The sequence below is a fragment of the Corticium candelabrum genome, chromosome 1 (genome assembly GCF_963422355.1).
Source record: "Corticium candelabrum chromosome 1, ooCorCand1.1, whole genome shotgun sequence".
In the NCBI taxonomy this organism is placed as follows: Eukaryota; Metazoa; Porifera; class Homoscleromorpha; order Homosclerophorida; family Plakinidae; genus Corticium; species Corticium candelabrum.
Genome location: NC_085085.1, coordinates 13,725,380 through 13,738,521, shown reverse-complemented (window position 1 = coordinate 13,738,521; position 13,142 = coordinate 13,725,380). Strand labels below are relative to the sequence as shown.

The window sequence follows — 13,142 nt, the reverse complement described above, 5'->3', positions numbered from 1 at the left end:
CGAAGTGTGTTCTGTCTTTACTTACTATAGCTGAAGCCAGATGTGCATACTAAAAGCATCAAATCTTGCTACATTTAACTTAACTTAATCTCCTCAAGTAAGCAGTAAATTAACTAAGTACTGTATGACACTGTACATTACACATGCAATTATTTAGCAACACCATGCCACGTTTTAGCAGTCTACCAGACTACTAGACGTTACTGTTATGTGATAATTGGACCCATTCTGTCTAGATAAGGCTAATAAAACAGGCCATGCGGTTTCTAACTACATCAAGATCATGGCGGATACCTCTTGTCAGTGTCCGGAACACAGCAGTCAGTGTAGTCGCGATAGGTACCGGTCTAGTCTGGCACGCGAGGCTGTCTAATGGAGTCTCTGGCTGGTGACATGCTAGATACTGACCTGTACAGCGACTTGAAAGAAGAGGATGCACATGACGTAGCATACTCAGAGGTAAGAAAAGTAGACCTGGGCTTTAGAGAGTCTTCACAAATTAAAGAGGTTACTAAAATTGAGAGATCGACTAATACTAACTAAATACGCATGCAGCACTTGCCTAAATACTGTAATTTTGTTTAATTAATTAAATGTATTATGGTGTTCTCTAGGTAACAATGAATATACCTATACAATAATGTTTCTGAATTTCACTATTACTTACTATATGTGTACATCACTAAGAAATCAATGGTTAAGTAATTAATTAATTTAACAGAATATGGTGATTGTAGCTTATAGTCCACAATCATATTGAACATGAGCTGGTTGTCATTACAGCAGAAACTAACTGCTTGATCAGTATTCTCTAAAGAGAGATGTTACAAGATTGAACAATACAGACAATATTTAATTTTTTATATAATAACTAAAGGCACATGTTTCACAAAATATCTGATTGATTCGAGTTAATGTCTGCTTGTTTGCTTGTGGGATTAATTAATGATAGCGCTACATACCCACTGATATACATTGGTTGCTGGGAGTAAAACACCTTAAGTGTTTGTCCGATGTCAGACCATAGTCACTGACTCAGGTCTCGTTCTTTCATTATAATAACAATTAAAGCAGCATTTACTATGCTCTAACATTTGTTATGTAGCTACGTGACATGTATACCAAGTTGCAGTCACAGTGCAGCAGGTTACAAATAGAGGTAACGTCAACTTGATATCAGAAAAACCAAAATGGCTGTGCATGCTGTTTACATTAGAACAAGGTTCTGTCAGAACAAAATGTAGCTCTTAAGAAAAATATATCATGTCTCTACAAAACGGCTAAAGCAGAAATAGAACGGAAGGACAGGGAAATTTCAGAGCTAAGAAAAAGGTTAATATTATCTTTTTTGTTGTGTGACTATTAACCTAACCTTAGCTGTTGCTAGAGGAGGCAAAGGGTGATGATCATTCTACTCTCTGTGAGAGCCATAGCTGTAGGCACTGGAATTGTGTGTATAAAACTGATGACAGTTGGTATTATTAAACAAGCTGGATAGGCAATGTTTATACACTGCATATACGCAGATTTACTATTATACTTGGAATGTTACTCTTTATGTATATGAATACATGATCAATCAAATAGGCAACCAAAATTGCTGTATGTAAAAACAACAGACAGGAGAAGCAGCTGTGGGTAAGCAGACTTTGTAGTGGCAACCACCACCAGAGGGAGCGTCTGCAGGTTGCTTGCATACACTGTACAGAGCTTGGGACTTCCGTGCTCCTGGACCGACGTGGTCAGAAGGAAAAACAGAAACTAACAAGCAATAACTATATTTCCAATCTGCTATTCTTAATTAATTCAGCATTCATGCTAGTCACGACGTCTTCATTTCTTGCAAACACTTCATTCCCTAGCAAATGCCAATACCACTGATGTGTTCTTCTACCCCTCCCCGGGAGACCCCTGAGTTCGAAATGCATCAACCATGGGTTTACAAATATTTTGATTTGGTGCTAAATTTCACCTATTGCCATTTCTCAGGACCTAAAACAAGTTAGACCATACGTGTGTCCGGTATAGTAGCTCCAAATTTTGTTTTGTTGTGTACTGTGATTGGATCTCTGACAAATTCTATGGTGACTAATGACTTTCTGCGTTACAACATAGTTACACCTAGTAAAAGTCGGGATTTGCTGGCTATAAAGTTACAGAGAGCAATTACACTTCCTTGCATGTAAGTGATATATTACGTTCACACTTGCATTACAAACTGATGGGACTCCACACTTCTTCCTACTGTAACCACTACAATGCGTTCACAACATGGACATCCTGACTACTATACATAACTTCAGCTGTAAACGACAATGTTCTTTGTCAGTTTCTGTCTGGTCCACTGCTCCTCAATTTGCTGCAAGAAGTCTGGTCTCACCAATTTTGCTCTATGTTTCAGCCATCCTACATCACCGCTTGAAGCTTGTGTATCTCCTCCTTGATTGTCATCATCAATTCTTAAATAGATCCCTTCGCAAGGACCATCGTAGAATGCAGACTGAGTGTCCAGTAATCGAAGTACCTATAGTTAGTATACAATATGTATAGTCACTGAAACAACAAGTATTAGACAACATCTATCTACAACAGACCTCTCAACTCTCGCAATTTTGTCGTGAGACTCATGATTTACGGGCATGTCTCACATTCTCACGATTTATGCCCAATTCTCATGATTGCCAGTCCTTTCTCCCGACAAGCCTACTGTGAGACACTCTGACAGTCGCTTTGTGTAGCCCCATCTTTCCAGACATAGCAGATTCTTTGAACTAGTCTCTCGTAGACGGCTCTGCTTGCTTGTATCTGGACTATCCTGGCGGGGTATGCAGTAACAGTAGCATTTGGAAGTTTGAGGTGAAGCCTTCGCGCACACACAGAAAGGTAAAGCGAGGCCAACATGTAGGACAGAGCTGACATAGGCTGCTAACAACGCCCACTTTGGGCACATTTAATGGGTGTGGTCATTTACAAAAGCAAAGTTGAGAGGTCTGCTACAAGTGTACACGTTGATCTGTTTGTAATCATTGTGTCTGTCTCTATCTATATATGATGACTATATCTCCTAATCTGCACCAACATAACGATAGTGTTTTAGCTAGGATACTTCCCATGGAAACCAGAGCTACTGATCGCCTTCACATTGTTATTCCACAAAGAATCATTCAGTGCACCATTAACCACTGTATTTGGTGCAAATGCAAAAGCCCCAGCCCCAGTGACAGACAGACATGTAGAACTTCATGCTTAACTGACATGATCTTTGCCTTGTATGGGACACTCAGCAACAAGTCTCACGGTCGGGATACCTGATCCTTCCAGTCTTCGATTTCTTTCTCTTCGACTGTAGAATCTTTCAGATTCCTTATCATAGATGTCAAACGCCATAAAATATCCAGGCATTCTTGTGTAATGTATCGAATGTTTAGCAAAGAGCCACTCTCCAAATAGAACATGCCTTCCAGGAACCAACACTTCGAACAAACCAGCACTATGCTCCTCCAACCATTGGTCTAATCCACTAAACTGTTTGTGTGTCTGTGAGTTGACATAGTGAGCTCTGTTCTGTACCAACAGTCGGTAGTTTGACGGAGAAATGGAGATGCCCAGATTGGCGCCATCGACTTTTTCTTCAACAGAAACAACCGTTTGCCGGTGACGTCCAGAGTAGAAGGTATTTGCTTCTTCTTTATCCATCAGCAAGTCATCTCTGGACACTCCGCTGCCTCCAACGTCAAACAAATGTCTCGTACGAGGGAATTTGTACAACTCGTCCAAGCGACAACTCATTTACGTGCAATAAATGCTCTTCACGACTCGTTGGTTGTAGTGACAACTGCGCCGAATTCCTCCTCCTTATAAAACCGAAAATAAAGTGTGTATTGCATAACTTGGAGCAAGTGGTTGGTTGATATTAATTACACACTGGGTAGGCGAGGCGATTTTTGTGCCCACGTGCACGCTCTAGATAAAAACCATTCACACACTGCTACATTGTAAAAGTTCCATCACAAATAAGCACCAATTAGGACAATAGACAAAGCAACAACAGACGACTAACTACTAATGACTGAATGATTGACTTTGGGAGATAATTCCCCTGATTAACACTTTGAAACTAAAGCTTTTCTTCAGATGGTTTTGTATTTGCAATGCTAGAAGTCAAACCAAATTTCTTGTCACTGTTACAAAGCGACCTTTTTTGACTGAAGATATATTTCTTCCTAAATTTAGCTTACATAGAGAAGATAGACAGGAAAACATCAAAATCACAAATTTATCAACAAGTCTAACAAAATGCAGATGTTTTATAAAAGGACTAGTGTACAAAGTCAGTTATCAAACACTGTATACTGATTTAAATTTCAGCACTCAGTGTTGTACGCGTACATGCAATTCACAATCAATCAATTAAAAACCCTAGGATTTAGCAATAACAACCCAGGTCACTAACAAATTCTCTCCTATTCATCACCCAATAATGTCTAAAATTCTAAAAGAGACGCATACAAAAAGTAATGAAACAGAGCAACTACAAAACATTTCTACAGCACACAGAGTCACACATCCAAACTATAACTTATTTCTTGTTGTCCAATGTCTGTTAGAACTGTTCCTAGTTCTTCCCATGTAGCTCTACTGCCGTATTTCCTTGTCCATGACAGTAACATTTGAAATGCCTGCTCGCTTAATGAACGACTTGCATACTCAAAATCATCAACATTAGCTTGACTGAAACCAAGAGCAAAAGCCAACTCCTTCCAGTGATAACCAAGTTGTTTAGAAAGCTTGACTAAATCTGTCTGCTTCGGTTTGCCAGTCAAATCTATAACATTATAAGATCCATTAACACAATGTGCTAGGCTAGCCACGAAGCTAAAACAGATAGAAGTAGAAAAGCAAGTGAGACAACACTTCTGAGTAGGAAAGTAGCCGACCAGCCAATGTTTTAGTTTGCTAGACCATACAAAATTTCAAAAATCAGTGGCAGTCAGAAATTGGTTAGATACTCGCCAACCCATCTCACACTACTGAATGTCACTATCAGACCAATATGCAACATATGAGAAGAGATATACATGCCATTCACATTGAAGTGTGGCTTATGCAAATTATTGTAAACAACAGTGGAATGACTACATTGACAAGAATATAAAGCCCTGTCCACACTTGCAACTGGATCGCGATAAAACAAACTCACATCAGGTGGATTCGATTGAAATCGCTTAGTTAAATCCAACTGAAATAGTGGGTGTTACCTCCACTTACGCTAAGACTGTAGTCGGAACATCTAACCCTCCTCACTCATCTTTGTTCTCACTCACCTTAAGTCGCTGTATTAACGCTTTCACAAGTAAAAATCCGACACATACACATCGGTCATGACAGTCGCGTGATAACAGAAAGAGGCAGAGGTATCGTTTTCAAAGTGCAGTGTGGACGCTCGATAGCCCAATTGAATTTCGATCCATTCTGGTCTAGTGTGGACAGGGCTTTACCACATAAATAATTTTCTTTCATAAAGATTGCAGTACACCTAAATACCTGGATTAAACAACTTTGACAGCTTATTGACTCCAACTGATAGAAGAACCTTCTCGTCTGATGGATGATCCAACTGTCTGTGACCAACCGTTAAGCACTGACTAGACTTATCAGATGCAGCAACAGAGTGCGCTGATTTCTTACTAGGAAGATGTACAATTCCACCTACAGGAGGTTTGGGTGTCCGATTCTGCCCGGTCAGTCTGGCATAAAGCTTCCGAAATTCTTCATTCTCAAGCATAGTCTTTTTGGGCACGATATCAGGAAGTTTTAAGTCATAATAGTGACCTCCCTTCAAACTAGCAGGCAACCAATTCAAATCCTTCTTATCAAGAAACACAGGAATAAACTTTCTGGCTTGTGATTCGTCAGTCAACAAACCATAGATTGTCTTGCCTTCAAACCTCGATCCCCTCCCATCTTCCGCATTACTTTCCGCCGATTTTCCGGTGATATGATGGTAGTAAGACTCTGTACAAACCATCAAAACCCATTTGCAGTGTCTTATGTTTTCCTCCATCCACATGGGCCATGAATCAGGGGGATCATCCTCGTGATATTGGTCAAGTACAGTATCAACTCCATAACTTCGCAAAATATTGGAAAGACTTAAAACTCTTTGCCGTTGCCTACTTCTCTCCTCTTCTCGCATATGATCATGACGTGACAGCGTCGGATAATGCGCGTAACTGATGAAAGTGCAGTTTGACTGTGCAGCCATATTTGCACAAGCGCACAACTGATCGTGAACACTTCCTTATTAATTAACTTATCTAACGCGCACTACATTAAATGTGTGCTAAGTGCCGAAAACCGTTTTGTAAAACTGTGAATGTATTTAATAATCAGGTTAGCAGCATTAATAAATTAAAAATCCAAACCTCTACCAACCCAAAATACACAAACTTTAGATTCGACTATATCAGATTGATTCCAGCTTCACTAGATAACTTTTTTCTTGCACTTATTTCAATGTTAAAGCCAACGGCTTCTTTAGTTGGAGCGTTGTCACGCATATCCGGTGTTCCAGGAGGAGCAATTAATCGATAACTATGTCCACCCCGAGGCTGAAAGTATATTTCTTTTCCCAGAGAAAATCGAGCATATGCTGAACACAACACAGGATACCTGCAAACCAACCAACACAGACAGAGAGGAATTATACAAAACATGAACAAATCATTTAGTGTGTGTGTGTGTGTGTGTGTGTGTGTGTGTGTGTGTGTGTGTGTGTGTGTGTGTGTGTGTGTGTGTGTGTGTGTGTGTGTGTGTGTGTAGAAGTCTTACCGCAGCACAATATCAGTGATGTCTGGATTCAAGTTGTGTTGTTTCTGCATAGTTTTTATGACACGACCAAATTTCTGAGCATTTTGGGATATTCCCTGTTTGCAGTTTGCTGTACAAACAGTTACATTCAATACTCAATAATTATAAACACAGTCATGCGATTATCATCTCCTACTGCTCATGGTCTTCTCATAGCTGTTGTAAGCTGTATAGTAAAAGGATGTCACTGATCTCTAACACACATAAAGATATATACAAACGGGATATTGTGCATGTGAAATAGAAATGATTACTGATGAGGAGAGATGAGAAACAGGCTCCTTGAGGCTGACAGCCAAGTCAGCCAACAGAACAAGAGAATGTTCCCACTAGAAGGAATGCAATACAAACATACAGATCATAAAGACACTAGGGCTGGCTGTATTTCCACTAAAAAAACCTAAGTTTAAACCAGTTCAGAGAAAAAGACTTTAAATCAGTTCAGCTAAACAAGGGTTTCATGCATCTGTGATGTGCACAATATCTGGGCTGGTCATGTGATCATTTTAACCTAACCTTACTACAAAGAAGGTTTAGCAAATGTGCTTTAGGTTTAGAGTTCAACTGGCTTACAGCAAGTAGCAAGACAAGTCATTTCTCCAGCCACTTTAGCAGTTGTCGAACTGGTTCAAGTGATAGTGAAAACCAGGCCTACCCTCATGCAGTAACATCACCCTGTTAGATAAATGCGCATAAGTGGATGAACAAGTTGACGCATGGTGGTGGTGGTGTGTGTGTGTGTGTGTGTGTGTGTGTGTGTGTGTGTGTGTGTGTGTGTGTGTGTGTGTGTGTGTGTGTGTGTGTGTGCACTCACCAAACACTGAACTGTTTCCTTATCTTTCTCTAAATGTTTCTCAGCAACAAGCAATAACATAAGATTAGAGTGTTCAGGGGCTTGGATGTAGAGAGTTGCACTGACCATGTCCAACACCTTCATCATGACAATAATATGGACAAAACAACAAAAATTATGTGATAATATGTAACAGAGACTCTTATACATACATCTTCATCTCCATCTTCTTCTATGTCTTCCAAGTTTACACCATCGGCAACTAGTTCACTAAACGGAGATGCAGTGTATGAGCATTCTGAAAATGCTGACTGTCGTCGATATGGTAGATCAACTAAGTCAGACATCTCAAGTGAAGCAACACCCTCTGTCATTTCATCTTGTTTAGCTGCACCAGCTGGTGCAATTTCCACAATGTCTGATTGCTTAGTTGCTCTTGTCTCTTCTGTTTTCCTGATGATAGGATTTACTCTTTTCTCAAGTGTTGAAATCTTTTCATGAAGTTGAGAGCTGCTTGAACTTTCAGTCTGAACTGCAGCAAACTGTGGACTGGGAGATGATGAACTGTCTTGACCTGGCCGACAGTCAAGATAAATGCTGTCACTATCACCACTGTCTGTAGAACGTGCTCGAATGACCTCCACATGTTCCCCGTGCTCTTCTGTTGAGACAATTGAGCCATAACTGCTGCCAGCAGACAGTAAGTTTGCATCAATGCACGACACGGAGAAATCAGATGGTGACTGTAGAGATGAAGATAACATTGAGCTATCTGCAGTAGTTGTTTGCAACATGTTAGGAGCACTCAATCGCTTCTTGTATGTTTCATGTGCATTTGCCTTTGCAGAATCAGGCAATGCCTGTTGCGTGTTTGACAAAGAAGAAACCGAGTTAACAAAACAATTAGAACTAGTTGAGTCAAATTCATCAAGTTCTTCTGTTCCAATCCTTGCCTGATTGCTTATATTCTCTACAGTTACAGCTTTCTTGGAACTGACCAACGATTGACAATGTGGACTAAGTACTACAATGTTGGACTGTGATGATGCACATTTGTCATTGTCTTCACCACCGTTCACTGCACCAAATTTGCCTTCTGATGTAAACACTGTCAGTGACAATTCTTTGCCTGCAGGTGTTTGTAAATTATGCTGTGGAGCAACAGCATTCCTTCTCAACTCTTCACTATGTCCTCTTACATTCATCACTTGTTCATTGTTGTCCATCAAATTGCTCTGTAGAGAATTTGACGTTTGTTGTTGTCTATTGGAAAAAGGCAAAGCTACTGGCTGTACAGCACAAAAATTATGTTTTTTCTGTTTCTCTGGAGATATGCTACGACTGCCAATACGAGATAAACGAGAAAGCACACTGGGACTCAAGCTACTTGATCCAACAGAAGAAGCTGAAGCTGTTCTTGCTCTTTCTTCACGTGAAAGTTGTGATGCATAAAGAGGTTGCAGAGATGACTCGCTGTCTCCAGCTATAGGTGGAATGATAAGTTCTTGAGCATTATCTGATGACGATGGAAGCAACTGTCGGTATTCATCCTTTGTCAAGTACAAGCTATAAAGCTGGATGAATTCAGGAAGAGGAAAACCTACATACAAGATACCATATGCACCTTCAATAAAAGAGCAGCAAGCCAGCACATGCACAATAGCCACAAGTAAAGTAAGTAATCAAGAGTTTCAAACAAAGCCACAACATTTCTAGCCAGCTCAAGTCTGTTCGTCTGCGTGTGATACCCACCTGTTCGCTTGGCAGTACTTGCTCTCTACAAACAATGTAAATCACAAACCAACTTGACAACTAAATACTACAAATTTACCTCAACTGGAGCTCTTCCTGCACAAACTAGAAGCTTCTCAGTAAGAGCAGGTGACAGCTGAGTGTACAAAATGCTACAGACCAGCACAATAAACAGAAAAAATCATCACACTGACTGCCCAAAACCACCAAAAACTGCAATCAACTGACTCTTCTTGATAGATAATGCAGCCTGCAAGAACACCCTTCTGCCTCTGGCAGGTTTGAAGGAGTTGAGATGCTTTGATGAAAGACTGACAGCTAGCCTGACGTGTTGTAAAACTAATCACAGCCTACACTGTTACAAGTTACTTGATGACACCAACCTTTGGAAGATCTACATATGGCAAAGGATGAAAAATGGTGAGCATGAAATCCTGATTTTGAACTTGTTTCTCATCTGTGTGCTGATAGTAACGAGACCAGATAAAGTCTAGCCTATCGATGAAACACTGGTTGTCACCCTCCATCTGCTGTAAAACACAACAAAAAGCTCACACAATCATAACTACGCAAGTCGCTCAAACTAAATACACCCTTGTTGTTGTCTTAGCAAAATGAACTATGGTAAAAACATATTAGATATCTGAAGCCCTGCCTTGCAGTCATTTCCATTATGAGCAAGACTACATTCAATACACACATTATAAAATCACAATGACTTGTATCTCAAGTTCTAGTTGTACTAGCCTTGGCCTCTCAGACCCGTGTAGTGCCAATTAAATCAGCCTTCGCGGGTCTGTGAGGCCAAGGCTAAGTTGTTTTACACACAAATCTGATGCAACTGAACACATGTAGCTCTTAGAAGTTTTAGTAGTTGGTCAAACTAATGGCTCTCTTAGTAGCAAAAACGCACATTTGTTTGTAAATTGTTTGAATTCGTTATAAGTTCTTCCAAGGTGCATGTCTTGCTTACTCTGTTTATTAATAGACACAACAAGAAAGCAACTAATTGTTGGTTAGTTATTGGTTGGTTAGTTATTGGTTGGTTAGTTTATCAAGTGTTAATTAGTTAGAGATCATCTCATAACTTTGAAGACATTCTGTAAGTAAAGCTACTGCTATTGGTGAGAAACATTAGATTATGTTAATAAAAAATTTAGCCATAATTAAACTTTAGTGTGTAGTCAAACTGATCAGCAGAAGTAAGTGTACCCTAAATGTCTGAATAGGCACCTGTCGGTAATGCTGTTCAGTGGTGGTAAGTCAAACACAATAACAACTTGACAAACAAATTAGATTTAAGCTCCTCTGCCCAAATAAGCGCCTCTCTTGTTCTGCATTTGTCTACACAGTTGTACAAGTAAAGTGGTACATCTGGCTGAATTGGCTTATTTTGAGGTACTGATATGTGGTAATTGAGAAAGGTATTAGTAAGCAGCAGAGTGGTGTTTGGCAGGTGTGGTGCATGAACAAGTGCATGTAGCATGGGTATTTCTGAAGCAGCAAATGGTTGTCAGGAAGCCAATTACTGCCAACCCAACTAACATGTCATTTGTTTAATTAAGTTAAGCTAACAAGTGCCTCTGCCAGAATAGAAGCTTGAGACCCACAAATCAACTTATAAATTTGTTTAACTTCATAAGCACCAGGGTGCCCCTGGCACTTATTCCCACATTTACAATATATGCTACAGCAACTGCTGGTAAGAATCTGACACTCTGTGCTGCACAAGCAATCCTCCACTTTGCTTTAATTAATTAATTAATTAAAAAGTAGCACAGTTCATCTTGATTCACTGCCATCCTAGGCACACATACCAACAGTTTGTCAACAGACAAAAAACCCAATAGTTTATGATTGTGCGTACCTACGCTGGTTTCCTAATAATATGATTCATGTTAAAGTAGTGACTAGTTGAATAAGTACAGCTACCTATTGGTTGAAAGTGAAAGTAAATTGTTGATTATGTGTTTCTAACAAGATACAGTGTACCCACTTGTCTAAATTCACACAATAAAACTGACAAATTATAGAGGGTTGTGTATGTTATTTACTAAATCGGGTCAAACTTATGAGACTGATCATACAAAATGCATATCATTTTGGTTAATTAACTAAAAAACCTTGATTAAATGACGACACTTAGCCTAACTTGGAACAACTTATGAGCAAAGTACACAAATTTGCATCAGATAAGGTGTGTTACTGTACATATTATCATACAGTGCTTAGAAATTCTGCTCAGCATCTATGTATTGTCTTTCAGCCACAAAAGCTGACATGTGACATGTTGTATAATTAATTGCCAAAACAGCTAACCTGATATACATGACGCAAGCTTCCATGATAAAACACAAACATGTCATATAGTCTGTCCAGCTTGTCCACAAGAAATGAGTCTGAGTCTGACAATCTTCCTGCCAAAGCCTATAAGCAAAACAAAAAACAAGAATCGCTGATACAACACACACATGTTGTCATGTTCCACTAACAATTCCATAGTCCTGTTCTTGTTTCATAACATATTTTTCTTTCTTCAGACGAAACAGTTGAGGTCTTATGCCTGTTATATTCGCCATACAATCAGACATGCCCACTAACTGTCTGCATTTTTCCTTCACATTCTCCTATTCATATGGATGAGATACAATGATAAAACCACAAAAAATCACTCAGCACACGATATAAAACTAAATTATTACTATTAGACAGCACACACACACACACACACACACACACACACACACACACACACACACACACACACACACACACACACACACACACACACACACACACACACACACAATCTACACTGCATATGCCATGCATGATCCTAACAAGCTGTCTTTAATCATACATCTTATCTATTTGTCTGGAGATCATGTCAAAAAACTCAAGACTAACTCTAGAAAATACATCTCTCAGTCGCAATCCTAGAGGGCAATGCCAGAGTGTACTTCAAAACTGTCTCATGGTTGCCCCTAACAACAGACTTTGTTATGGTAGGTTTTTACCTGCTTTCATGTAACTAGATAAGATGTCCCTTTAGTATTGGTCCTGTTCGCCAATCAAGAGAATTTATTTGTTTAGTTTCTAATGCTTTCAAATACTCTATGTATGAATTAAAATACATGTTGGCCATAGGCAAACAGAGAAACATACAAGAAGACAAACAAACAGACAGACAAACAAACAGACAAACAGAAAGACAAACAGACTGACATCTAGACATAGACATCTAGTCATCTAGACAGACAGGCAGGCAGGCAGGCAGGCAGGCAGGCAGGCAGGCAGGCAGGCAGACAGGCAGGCAGGCAGGCAGGCAGGCAGGCAGGCAGGCAGGCAGACAGACAGACAGACAAAACCAGACCAACAAGCCAGACAGTACAAACCTACACACAACAGCCGTTTCTATTTATAACATTACGATTTTGCTCTCGCTACTCACCAAACGAAAGTCTTCTTTCGGATAGTAATACTTCACAGCATCTTCGATCCTATCCGACTCCTTTTGCAACGCTGAACGATCAAATATGAAAAACGCCAAGCCCACCGACCCAGCACCGTCCACAGATACACTTGCCGTGGGGGTTCCCATGCTGTCGCAAAAGAGCAGTCACGGAGTCGCTAATACAGTAAATCAACAGCTTGATGATGACATCTAGGTCACGAGTTTGCCTCGGACTACCACAACCTCCTTCATCCGCGCAAGGCATTGTTTAGG

The 13,142-nt window shown here is 39.9% G+C and overlaps 4 protein-coding genes across 4 annotated transcripts; 1 reads left to right on the top strand and 3 right to left on the bottom strand.

Moving 5' to 3' along the window:
* Positions 1-366: 366 nt before the first annotated feature.
* Positions 367-1,586, top strand: LOC134196580 (CASP8-associated protein 2-like). The gene is made up of 4 exons (XM_062665755.1): positions 367-459; positions 1,106-1,159; positions 1,217-1,332; positions 1,388-1,586. Exons 1-4 carry the CDS (start codon positions 373-375, stop codon positions 1,401-1,403), a joined length of 273 nt encoding a protein of 90 aa, XP_062521739.1. The 5' UTR covers positions 367-372; the 3' UTR covers positions 1,404-1,586.
* A 581-nt stretch (positions 1,587-2,167) lies between these two features.
* On the bottom strand, positions 2,168-3,894 carry LOC134183891 (uncharacterized). Its single transcript, XM_062651467.1, has 2 exons — positions 3,256-3,894; positions 2,168-2,524 (listed from the first exon to the last, which is right to left on the bottom strand). The coding sequence occupies exons 1-2, from the start codon at positions 3,787-3,789 to the stop codon at positions 2,300-2,302; spliced, it is 759 nt and encodes a 252-aa protein (XP_062507451.1). The 5' UTR covers positions 3,790-3,894; the 3' UTR covers positions 2,168-2,299.
* A 312-nt stretch (positions 3,895-4,206) lies between these two features.
* On the bottom strand, positions 4,207-6,270 carry LOC134189343 (uncharacterized). Its single transcript, XM_062657578.1, has 2 exons — positions 5,545-6,270; positions 4,207-4,825 (listed from the first exon to the last, which is right to left on the bottom strand). The coding sequence occupies exons 1-2, from the start codon at positions 6,263-6,265 to the stop codon at positions 4,560-4,562; spliced, it is 987 nt and encodes a 328-aa protein (XP_062513562.1). The 5' UTR covers positions 6,266-6,270; the 3' UTR covers positions 4,207-4,559.
* A 93-nt stretch (positions 6,271-6,363) lies between these two features.
* LOC134189333 (uncharacterized) lies at positions 6,364-13,097 on the bottom strand. Its single transcript, XM_062657567.1, has 13 exons — positions 12,867-13,097; positions 11,908-12,042; positions 11,735-11,842; positions 9,799-9,945; positions 9,644-9,738; positions 9,495-9,567; positions 9,416-9,440; positions 7,876-9,263; positions 7,685-7,801; positions 7,125-7,199; positions 7,007-7,064; positions 6,832-6,940; positions 6,364-6,672 (listed from the first exon to the last, which is right to left on the bottom strand). The coding sequence occupies exons 1-13, from the start codon at positions 13,014-13,016 to the stop codon at positions 6,462-6,464; spliced, it is 2,691 nt and encodes an 896-aa protein (XP_062513551.1). The 5' UTR covers positions 13,017-13,097; the 3' UTR covers positions 6,364-6,461.
* Between the last annotated feature and the right edge of the window lie 45 nt (positions 13,098-13,142).

What these genes read in the sequence shown, in the direction of transcription:
- LOC134196580 (XM_062665755.1), top strand. Translation starts at nt 373, where the DNA reads ATGGAGTCTCTGGCTGGTGACATGCTAGATACTGACCTGTACAGCGAC. An exon ending in ATGACGTAGCATACTCAGAG is followed by an intron (nt 460 to 1,105) that starts GTAAGAAAAGTA and finishes TTTGTTATGTAG; the next exon opens with CTACGTGACATGTATACCAA. An exon ending in GCAGCAGGTTACAAATAGAG is followed by an intron (nt 1,160 to 1,216) that starts GTAACGTCAACT and finishes TGTTTACATTAG; the next exon opens with AACAAGGTTCTGTCAGAACA.
- LOC134183891 (XM_062651467.1), bottom strand. Translation starts at nt 3,789, where the DNA reads ATGAGTTGTCGCTTGGACGAGTTGTACAAATTCCCTCGTACGAGACAT. An exon ending in CCATACAAGGCAAAGATCAT is followed by an intron (nt 2,525 to 3,255) that starts GTCAGTTAAGCA and finishes TACTAACTATAG; the next exon opens with GTACTTCGATTACTGGACAC.
- LOC134189343 (XM_062657578.1), bottom strand. Translation starts at nt 6,265, where the DNA reads ATGGCTGCACAGTCAAACTGCACTTTCATCAGTTACGCGCATTATCCG. An exon ending in GTCAAAGTTGTTTAATCCAG is followed by an intron (nt 4,826 to 5,544) that starts GTATTTAGGTGT and finishes ATAATGTTATAG; the next exon opens with ATTTGACTGGCAAACCGAAG.
- LOC134189333 (XM_062657567.1), bottom strand. Translation starts at nt 13,016, where the DNA reads ATGGGAACCCCCACGGCAAGTGTATCTGTGGACGGTGCTGGGTCGGTG. An exon ending in TGCATTATCTATCAAGAAGA is followed by an intron (nt 9,568 to 9,643) that starts GTCAGTTGATTG and finishes GCTGGTCTGTAG; the next exon opens with CATTTTGTACACTCAGCTGT. An exon ending in CAGGAAGAGCTCCAGTTGAG is followed by an intron (nt 9,441 to 9,494) that starts GTAAATTTGTAG and finishes CATTGTTTGTAG; the next exon opens with AGAGCAAGTACTGCCAAGCG.